Below are 11,439 nucleotides of genomic sequence, written 5' to 3' on the forward strand. Positions count from 1 at the left end.
TGCCCTTGAGTACACAGAGCACGAGAAGGCCCTCAAGTTGCTTTACGCACTTGATCGCTCTGTGTGGGATCTCAAGGTGAACACGATCATTGAGTCTGCAGGCTATGAGACTCTGACCGTGAACGAGCTTTTCAGCAAGCTCAAGGCCACGGAGGTGGATAACCAGACACGAGCCAAGCTCAATGGTGCCCCTCCTTCCAAGAGCGTTGCTCTTGTGACTGGCCCGGGTGGATCGAGCTCTAACGCTTACTCTGCTCTTGGCTTTTCTCTTGCCTCTTTGCCTTCTGTTTCAGATGAGCAGCTGGAGACGCTGGGCGACGACGACTTGTGCCTCCTCATCAGCAAGTTCCAGCGCGTCTACCACAACAGGCAGAGGAAAAAGAACCCCGGGTGCTACAACTGCGGCGATCTGAACCACTTCATCGCCGATTGCCCCAAGAAGTCCGGCGGTGGCCAGAACAACTCCTTCGACTACTACCGCCACCGCGACCGCGACGAGGGAGGCTCCAACAAGGAGCGTCGGCGCCACAAGCACCGCAGTCATGACCGGGGAGGACGCTTCGACAAGGAGTCGCTCAAGAAGCGCTTCCAGTACAAGGCCAAGAAGCGGGAGAAGGCCTTCCTGGCGCAGCTCAGCGACCTCGACAAGAGCTCCGACACCGACCGCTCTTCTTCACCGACCTCCGACGACGACGACAAGAAGAAGAAGAAGCGGGACAAGGAAGCCACCGGCTTCATCGGCCTTTGCTTGGTGGCCGGTCGGCGCAAGAGCTTCTGCGCCATGGCGGGCGAAGCCAATGGTGCTCGTGCGTCTTCGGGTGGACACGCTACACCGATGCACTCCGGCTCTTCTCCTGGATCCGAGAGCGATTCAGAGGTAAACTCCACGATCGACCTGCTTGATACAGAGGTTAGGGAGTTGTACGCCGCTCTCGACAACCAGAAGAGGCTGCTTAAGGAAGCAGCTAGAGAGCGTAGAAAGCTTAGGGCTGAGCTGGCTTGTGCTAGGGAGAAGTCTAGTGAGGATGAGTGCGCTGGCTGCATATCTCGCATGAACGATCTTGTTGCTCTCCGTGCCAAGCATGATGAGAACGTCGCGATCTTAGATGTTGCTAAGATTTCGCTTGCTGATGTGTCTCATGAGCTCGCTAAGGCCAAGCATGAACTAGAACTGGTTAAGGATGCTCCTATTTGTTAGCGATGTGCTTGAATGTGAGGAGTGTCCTATCTTTAAGTCTGATCTAGCTTCGTTGCAGTCTAAGTTTGCTACTGTTGTGTGCGAGCTAGAGGAGATGAAGTCTAGGCCAGTTTTGCTTGGTGCATGTAAGCTTTGTCCCACGCTTAGGTTGGAGCTAGAGGAGAAGAACGCTTTGATCAAGTCTTTTGGAAAGACTATGGTCATAGAGTCTAGCCCACCTATTGACTGCTCTGTTTGCCCTGGTTTGATCTCTGATTTGGATAATCTTGCGGTAGAGAAAGCCAACCTGGAGAATGAGAATACCTATCTTAGGGCGATTCTTAGTTGGGTTTCTGCTAGTGAGCCGCAGTTGGGCATGATGATCAAGCAGTTCAAGCGTGGTGATGGGTTTGGGGTCGGTTACACGTACACGAAGTCAGACTTTGACAAGTTGTATGGTTAGATTGGCAAGGCTGCTGGAAACACTGCTAGCACGAGCACGCAGCCTTCGCTTGTTGACCCCGCGGATGGTGTGCTTAAAGAACCACCGAAAGCACCTCCGCAGAAGCAGGTTTGGGTTGCAAAGCCCAATGAGCTGAGGAACTCCCTCGACACGCTCCCTGCTGCCACAGCCCAGGTTGCCCAGAAGAAGGGGGCTGCTCCTCCCCGTCCGCAGGCTAGGCCTCCACCTCCCAAGCGTGAGGTGAGGTACCACTGCGAGTTCTGTGACAGGGAAGGTCACTTGGAGGAGTTTTGCTTCAGGAGGAAGCGGGCTGTGAGGAGAGAGCAGGAGAGACGGAACGCGGACATGTACTCTGCTCGGGTGCATGGTCCTTCTCGGCGTGGTGATAGGCGAGATGCTAGGGCGCGCCGTGTAGGTGGAGGTCAGGGAGACGGTGGTGGTTACCGTGCTCCAGCGGGTGGTCGCTTTGCCGGCCGTGCTCCTGGTCGTTTTCAGTACGGCTATGGACCACGGGACCGAGGCTTTGGAGGAGGTTTTGAGGCTCCACGCTTTCCTCGCGGTGGTATTCGTCAGTCATGCGGTAGACGGGACGGGGGATACGCTTTGTCTGGTTTTGCTAACCCTTCTGTAGAGCAAATGGCTCGACACTGGTTTGCTTCTCACTTTGCAAACCCCAGTGTTGAGACATTTGCTCACCCTTTGTCTCACTACTGATGTGCAGGTCGGAGGCTTGGAGAACAGGTGGATCATGGACTCCGGTTGTTCGCGCCACATGACCGGAAATGACAAATGGTTCTCCAGCCTCACCCCGATGTGCTCAAAGGAGTACATTGTGTTCGGGGATAATGGAAGAGGAAAGGTACGTGGACTTGGCGCTGTTCGAGTTTCTGATCACTTTACCCTGAGAGAAGTTGCTTTGGTTTCGAATCTTGGTTTTAATTTGCTCTCTGTTTCGCAACTTCTTGATGAGGGGTTTGAGGTTCGCTTTAAGGAGGGCTGTTCGCGTGTTTTGGATTCCAGGGGAGATTTGGTTTGCCGGATTACACCTCGCGATCGAGTTTTCTTGGTTGATTTCTCTGGAACTCCTTTTGGCCCTTCTCATTGCTTGATGGCTGGTTCTTCTTCTGATTTGTGGAGGTGCCATAGGAGACTAGGACATTTGAGCTTCGATTTGTTGTCGGGACTGAGCTCACTTGGCCTGATCCGAGGATTGCCCAAATTGAAGTTTGAGAAGAACCTTGTTTGCCATCCGTGTCGCCACGGGAAAATGATTGCTGCTTCTCATCCGCCTGTTAATCAGGTGATGACTTCTCACCCTGGAGAGTTGCTACACATGGACACTGTTGGTCCTTCCAGGGTGATGTCTGTTGGTGGGAAGTGGTTCGTGCTTGTGATTGTGGATGACTTTTCTCGCTATTCTTGTGTCTTTTTCATGAGAACCAAGGATGAGGCTTTCGAGTTTGTTCGAGACTTGATCTTGAGATTGAAAAACGAGCTACCCCAGGCCATGCGAGCGATCCTCTCTGACAATGGCACAGAATTCAAAAACGCTCGTTTTGATGTCTTTTGCAGTGATCAAGGGCTTGAACACCAGTATTCTTCTCCCTACACTCCACAGCAGAATGGAGTTGTAGAGCGGAAGAGTCGGACGCTGGTTGAGATGGCGAGGACGATGCTCGATGAGCATAGGACTCCTCGCAAATACTGGGCTGAGGCGGTTAACACCGCTTGTTACGTGTCCAACCGCATTTTCTTGCGTGCTTTCATGCACAGGACTTCTTATGAGTTGCGGTTTGGACGCCAGCCCCGTGTTGACCATCTCAGAGTTTTCGGTTGCCGGTGCTTTGTGCTGAAAGATGGAAATCTTGATAAGTTTGAGTCTCGCTCGTCTGACGGTATTTTTCTCGGTTATACTTCTCACTCTAGAGCATACCGTGTGCTGATTATTGATACTAACATCGTCAGAGAGACTTGTGAAGTCACTTTCGACGAGACTGCACCGTGCAATTCTTCTGTCTTTGAAGTTGCAGGAGATGATGAGCTCGGCACCTCCATCTTTGAAGATGAGGAGGAAGAAGCTGCAAATGGCGAGGCTGAGGCTACCACGCGTGCTGTGGACCCAGCTATCTCTGCTACGAGCTCGGACGATGACGACGGCCCCGACCCGACTACGTCTACTTCCCGGGGGTTGTTCGAGGAGGTGACTCAGGCTACACCAGCTGATTCTGAGGAGACACCAGCCTTGATTGAGGAGGAGGCGACTTCGACACGGGAAGCACCGCGACACATTCAGCGCCGCCATCCACCTCAACAGATGCTAGGTGACCTCAACGAGCGAGTCACCAGGTCCAAGGTAACAAGTATCGCTGGCTTTGCTCATTCAGCGTTTGTTGCCTCTTTTGAGCCCAAAGATATTGGACACGCTTTTTCTGATTCTAATTGGGTCAATGCCATGCATGAGGAACTTGAAAATTTTGAAAGAAACCAAGTTTGGGTTTTGGTCGAGCCTCCACCTGCTTGTAATCCCATCGGAACGAAGTGGGTTTTCAAAAACAAGCAGGGTAAGGATGGTTTGGTTGTTCGGAACAAGGCTCGTCTTGTTGCCTAGGGGTTTTGCCAAAAAGAGGGTATTGATTTTGAGGAAACATTTGCTCCTGTTGCTTGTTTGGAGGCTATTCGAATCTTTCTTGCATTTGCTGCTTCCAAGGGTTTTAAGGTTTTCCAAATGGATGTTAAATCTGCCTTCTTGAATGGTTTTATCGAAGAAGAGGTTTATGTGAAGCAACCCCCTGGTTTCGAAAATCCCAAGTTTCCAAACCGTGTTTATAAACTTCAGAAAGCTCTTTACGGTTTGAAACAGGCACCTAGAGCTTGGTATGATAGATTGAAAACCTTTTTGCTGGCTCAGGGCTTTAAAATGGGATGTGTTGATAAAACTTTGTTTCTCATGCGATCCGGCACTGATTTTCTTTTAGTTCAGATATACGTGGATGATATTATCTTTGGTGGCTCTTCTCACGCTCTTGTGTCCAAGTTTTCTGAGCAGATGTCCAGGGAGTTCGAGATGAGCATGATGGGTGAGCTGCAGATCAAGCAGACTCCTCAGGGCACTTTTGTCCATCAAGCCAAGTTTCTGCTTTGTTCTTGGCTCCTGGTTTTCCTCGTTTTCCCTCTGCTTCGTGCATGACTGCGTCGAGCGTTACCTCTGTCTTTGAGGAGTCATGTTTTGGCTTTTGATCGATTGCGTCGAGCCTTTGCCCTTGTCTTAGGGGATCGATCTTTGCTTGAGTAAGTGACTGTTCTTGCCTTTCTGAGCCTTTTGTCACTTGCTTGTGCTTCTTTGTTCTTTTCTGGTTTCACTTCTCTTGGTTCGTTTGTGGTGTGTTGACAATGCACTCATCAAGGGGGAGATTGAGGAATGTTGAGTACTCTATCCTGCTTGTGATGAGTGAATTGTCAACCGTGCGGTGTGATCGTGCGCTTGGTCTTTGGATTGCACGTACACGGGCGTCGAGTGTCGACGGGGAGCTGCCGTGGAGGTGCTGTGGCCGATGGACCGTGCGGTGGACGGCGGTGAAGGGCAGCCGGGACCGGAGCTCGGACCGGGCGGCAGCTGTGGCGTCCACTCCTGGATCGAGGGCGCAAGCGACGACGGAAGGCGGGTTTCTTGGTTTGCGCCACAAAACCAAGGAGGCGGACGGCGGTTGAAGACGCCAAGTCGTGGAGGCACGGGCGTCGGTCTCGGGACTGATGGAGGCGACGGGCGTCGACGGCGTCTAGGGCCTCGCTGCAGGCGAGGAGGTGACGGGCATCGGGCGGCGTCTAGGGCCGTCAGAAGGCCGAGGCGGGAACGGCGTCTAGGGCCACGGCGTGGAGGCGGGAATCTTCCCGCGCGTAAGGTTTTGGCGGTTTTCTCAAAACCGGCCATCTACCCGGGTTTCGCGGACCCTTCAAAACCGCGGACTGGATCTTCATCAAGATGGCGGCATCGCGGAGAAGACTTCGTTTCGAAGAAAGAACCTCGGCCGTCGGATGAGATCTTGTACAGGGGGTGTTGCAGGCCAACCGGTCTGACCGGTCCCTGGCACCGGTCTGACCGGTCTAACACACCGGTCTGACCGGTCCAGCGTACCGGTCTGACCGGTCCCGCGGGTATAAATACCCCTTCACTTGTGTTAGGTTAATGGCGGCTTTTGTAACTCGTCCGTGAATTCTCTGTTTTCCCCAGGCCGCCGCCCCTGTGTTCCTCTTCCTCAGTTCATCTCTTTATGGTAGATTTGAATGTTGTTTGCGTGAGAACTCTTGTGGATTTGATTGGGAAAGGAGGCCTTAACCTCCTCGTGCCCTCTGGGCGTTTTGAATCAATCCATCTCCTCATTTTTGTGACTTGTTTGATGAAATTTCGATTTCGTTTTTGGTGCACTTGATTGCGAGGAGTCCATGAGTTCTTTGCTGTGATTCCCGTGCTTACAACTCTGACCTAAACCCTCTGGAATCACTGGGTGTTTGAATTCGAGCTCTTGAGTGTTCGAGAAAACCCCAATCTCTTTTGATCTCCCCCATAATCCTCACGATTCGTTGATCTTTGGGACGAGATCTTTTGGGAATATGTCCACGGGGTAGGGGCGAAGCAATCCCCCAAATTTCATCGGTTTTCGTGGTCGTTTGATCGAGATTCACCGTTTGAATCTAAGTTTTCGGGGGTTTTCTGGGTGCCACCGGTCAGACCGGTAGGCAATACCGGTCAGACCGGACTGCTCTCTTTTGCACAGCCCCGACCGGTCAGACCGGTCCAGTGCACCGGTCAGACCGGTCCAGGCTGATCAGATTGGCTGATTTTCCCAAATCGCTTCCGAATTGCTTTGGGTTTTCGCTCGCTCGTTCGAGGTCTTTTGTGTTGGTTTAGCTTTTCCATAGCTATTCCAAACTTTGGCCAGAACGCTTGAGGGCTCGGGTGATTTTCGGGATATAGGCCGACGGTTTGAATTTCGGAAGAAATTTTGATCGGCTCCCATTCACCCCCTCTAGTCGCCGGCTTCGGTCCCACACTTTTACATGATGCAACCGTTGTCCACCCTTACTCCTGATCAGCTGCTCAAAATCATCGGTCGTCTTTGCTGTCCGTATTATCGGTCTACAAATGGGCGGCCGCATAGCCCCGGCCATTCACTGTACTCTAACTACTCCGTCATGAGAAGGCCTTGGCTATTTTTTCTAACTACACCGTGGAAGAAGATCAGCTTATTCAGCTCTTAACCGGGGTGTACCGTGGGAACATGAATGCGGGCTGTCTCCATCGCCATTTTTCCAGGCAGGCGCAGATGAGATGAGATCCTGACGGAAATGCTGGCATGCGTGGAGCGTAGACGCAGGCCCTGACGAGCATGCCTGACGCCACATCACCTACTCCCATCCTCCCAGTCGTCCTGGACTCCTGGTACCGACCGCGATAGAGACCGGCCACGAATTCCCCCCCAGTTGCACGGCGAGCAAAGCTAGGCCCCGTTTGGTTTGTGTGCTAGCGAACATTAACACTTTGATCCTTAATTGTAATTGTAGTGTCAAACAAAATCAATTTACAAAACTAACTTTAGAACCCGCGCTAGGACCCCTGAAAAATCGACTAGAAAATAGTTACTGTAGCATCACTATAGCCAATTATCTATTAATTAGCGTCATTAGATTCGTTGTGAAAAGTTACACACGTCCCTGAAAAATTTTTATAAATTAACTTCATTTACTGTTTTATTCATAGAAGATTCTCCCGCAGCATAGCGTACGTGAACCAAACGGGACCTAGATCCATAGACGTGTAGCTGCTCATGTCCTTTCGTTTCTGAAGACGCCATCAGAGCAAGGATTATGGTCCTCGCCCGCTGCCGGTTGGGAGACGCCAGATGGGCAGTGGATTCCACATGCATTTAATGCACGTCAGTGACAGTGCCGTGCGATTCAGCCGGCTACGAGCGGGCGGATAGCGGGACGCCTGCTCGACTCTCTCTCCTCTTCCACGCAGGATCCAGCCGCCTATTCGGCGGTCCATAATACTTGCTCTCAGACAAGTGCGTGCGTGACGATACAGTATGCCCAAGAACCTGTTGGCTGTTGCAACAAAACAGAAAAAAAAAGAAAGAAAGAGGAGAAGCTACACTAGTAACAAGCAACAGGCGTGTGTGTAGCAATCAATAAACGAGGCCAGATCGTGGGCAACGGCAAGAATTCTGCTGCTCCAGTTCTCAACAATGATCTCCTGTACCAGCCACCAGCAGCTCCTGCCGCACTTGCTCGTTCACCTGCTCCTTGCCAGCATCCAGCTCTCCCACTCCACCAACGAAACCGCCATGCCGCCAGCAAATGCCCCGTGCCGGCCGGACCAGGCCTCGGCGCTGCTCCGGCTGGGGCGCTCCTTCCACTCCACCAACGAATCCACCTGCACCCTTGCGTCGTGGCGCGCCGGCACCGACTGCTGCGGCTGGGAGGGCGTCGCCTGCGCCGCCGCCGACGGCCGCGTGACCGCCCTCGACCTCGGCGGGTGCGGGCTGGCGAGCGCCGGCGGCATCCACCCCGCGCTCTTCGACCTGACCTCCCTGAGGCACCTCGACCTCTCCGGCAACAGCCTCAACGAGTCCCGGCTCCCGGACGCCGGGTTCGAGCGGCTCACGGAGCTCACCCACCTCAACCTCTCCTACTCCGACTTCATCGGCAAGATACCGGACGGGGTACGGCGGCTCAGCAAACTGGTATCTCTGGACATCTCCAACTGGATCTTTCTCGTCGAAGGAGACAACGACTATTTCCTGCCGCTTAGCGAAGGCCGGTGGCCCGTCGTGGAGCCGGACATTGGATCACTGGTCGCTAACCTCAGCAGCCTGAAAGAGATCTACCTAGACACCGTTGACTTGTCCGGCAACGGGGCAGCGTGGTGCAGTGCCTTTGCTAATTCCACTCCTCAGCTTCAGGTTCTCAGCCTGCGAAACACCAAGCTCAATGCTCCAATCTGTGGATCACTGTCTCTCATCCACTCACTGACCAAGATCAACCTGAAGTACAACAGATTACATGGCCGGATTCCAGAGTCCTTTGCTGATTTGCCTTCCCTCAGTGTTCTTAGACTTGGCTATAATCTGCTCGAAGGGCCGTTCCCGTCAAGGATCTTCCAAAACAAAAACTTGACAGTGGTTGATATCAGTTATAACCTCAGAGTATCGGGCGTGCTGCCCAATTTCTCATCGGATAGTATTCTGACGGAGCTGGTTTGCAGCAACACGAACTTCTCTGGTCTAATTCCGAGTTCCATAAGTAATCTCAAATCCTTGAAGAAATTAGGTGTTGCAGCGGCTGACTTTCACCAAGAGCTTCCCTCCTCACTAGGTGAGCTCAGATCCTTGACATCGTTACAAGTTTCTGGGGCTGGTATAGTGGGAGAAATGCCATCTTGGGTCGCAAATTTAACTTCTTTGGAAATTCTGCAGTTCTCAAACTGTGGCTTATCTGGTCAAGTACCTTCCTTCATAGGCAACCTCAAGAAACTAAGTACATTGAAATTGTATGCATGCAATTTTTCTGGCCAAGTACCTCCGCATCTGTTTAATCTAACTACTTTGGGAGTAATAAATTTTCATTCCAACAGTTTCATTGGTACCATCGAACTCAGCTCATTCTTCAAATTGCCCAATCTATATAGGTTGAATCTGTCAAACAACAAGCTTTCCATAGTGGACGGCAAATATAATTCTTCATGGGAGTCCATCGATAATTTTGATACTCTGTGTCTAGCATCTTGTAACATATCCAAGCTCCCTGATACCTTGAGGCACATGCAGTCCATTGAAGTTCTTGACCTTTCAAACAATCACATCCATGGCACTGTACCTCAGTGGGCATGGGATAATTGGATCGACACGCTCATCCTGATGAACTTATCACACAACCAATTTAGCAGTAATATAGGATATAGCTCTGTCATCTCAGCTAATATGTTTGTTATTGATATCAGTTATAACCTATTTGAAGGGCCTATACCAATACCAGGACCGCAAAACATACTATTTGATTGCTCAAACAACCAATTCTCATCCATGCCATTCAATTTTGGTTCTCAGTTAAGCAGTATTTCCCTTCTCATGGCTTCTGGAAACAAATTGACTGGAGAAATTCCACCATCAATTTGTGAAGCGACAAGCCTTATGCTCCTTGATCTATCCAATAATGATTTGGTTGGCTCCATCCCTTCTTGTTTAATGGAGAACATGAGTCACTTGAATGTATTAAACTTGAGAGGAAACCAACTTCATGGAAGATTACCAAATAGCATAAAGCAAGATTGTGCATTGGGAGCATTGGATTTTAGCGGCAATCAGATTGAAGGACAGTTACCCAGATCTCTAGTTGCTTGCAAAGACTTGGAGGTTTTTGATATTGGGAATAATCATATTGATGATACATTCCCATGCTGGATGAATATGCTCCCTAAACTTCAGGTCCTTGTTCTCAAATCCAACCAGTTTGTCGGGAATGTGGGGCCTCCTGATTCTGCAGATAAAAATAATTGTGAGTTCACAAATCTTCGAATTTTTGACTTGGCTTCAAACAATTTCTCAGGATTATTGCGTAATGAGTGGTTCAGAACAATGAAATCCATGATGACTAAAGCTGACAATGAGAGGTTGGTCATGGAAAATCAATATGATCTGCTTGGTCAAACATACCAGTTCACCACTGCAATCACATACAAAGGATCTGACATCACTTTTTCTAAAATATTGAGAACCATTGTGGTCATTGATGTTTCAGATAATGCATTTTATGGTGCCATTCCCCAATCAATTGGTGACCTTGTCCTACTCAGCGCGCTAAACATGTCACATAATGTCCTCACTGGACCTATCCCATCTCAACTTGGCACTCTAAATCAACTCGAGTCACTCGATCTCTCTTCAAATGGTCTTTCAGGAGAGATTCCACAAAAGTTGGCATCACTTGACTTCCTTTCAGTATTGAATCTGTCCTACAACAAGCTCGAGGGGAGAATACCCGAGTCTCCCCACTTCTTGACATTCTCTAATCTCTCATTTCTTGGGAACACTGGTCTCTGTGGACTTCAAGTGTCCAAAGGGTGCGATAGCGGGACACCAGACATTGTGCTACATCAGTCGAAGAAGACATCAATAGATATCATACTGTTTCTTTTTGCGGGTCTGGGATTTGGTGTTGGATTTGCAATTTCAGTTACCCTTGCATGGGGAATCTCATGGAGCTCATCGCTAGCTTTCCAAGGCACGGCAATGAGGTACCTAAACAATGTTCTGACTTCGACCTGTCCAGCTGACTCACCAAACCATCAACAGTTTCTCAGAAGAGACCAATCAGTAATTGAGCCCAGATCGCCTGGTTGGCGTGAGAGGTGTGATCATGCATCCAAACCTAGTTTGGAGTCCTCTTCAACTCAAATTTGTGTGCCTACTTCTTCTAATTAATAAAACACCACTCAGTTCATCCTTTGTTATATCTCATTTTTCTGAGTTTTGAGTGAATGAATAGAACATCTTTTCTTTAGCTGCGTGACTGATCTTCCCTAAGAACAGATTACAATTGCAAATGGAATCCGACAACAAGTTGCAGTTCGGCAACAGGGAAACATTCGTTGCAGCATGTTTTGATTGATTTGAGAGATGGAGTTTTTTTTTTTTTTTGAGAAATATTTGAGAGATGGAGATGATTACTATGGCCCATGGGCTGTAAGTCTGGGCCCAAGATTGGTCTCGGCAAAACACTCCCCTCTGGGCCGAAGAGCCGAATT

General features: G+C 50.2%; 1 protein-coding gene across 1 annotated transcript; it reads left to right on the forward strand.

Moving 5' to 3' along the window:
• The first annotated feature begins 7,682 nt into the window (after window positions 1-7,682).
• On the forward strand, window positions 7,683-11,195 carry LOC120705910 (receptor-like protein 7). The gene has a single exon (XM_039990465.1). The coding sequence runs from the start codon at window positions 7,883-7,885 to the stop codon at window positions 11,114-11,116; it is 3,234 nt and encodes a 1,077-aa protein (XP_039846399.1). The 5' UTR covers window positions 7,683-7,882; the 3' UTR covers window positions 11,117-11,195.
• The last annotated feature ends 244 nt before the right edge of the window (window positions 11,196-11,439 follow it).

Source organism: Panicum virgatum, chromosome 5K (genome assembly GCF_016808335.1).
Source record: "Panicum virgatum strain AP13 chromosome 5K, P.virgatum_v5, whole genome shotgun sequence".
NCBI lineage: Eukaryota > Viridiplantae > Streptophyta > Magnoliopsida > Poales > Poaceae > Panicum > Panicum virgatum.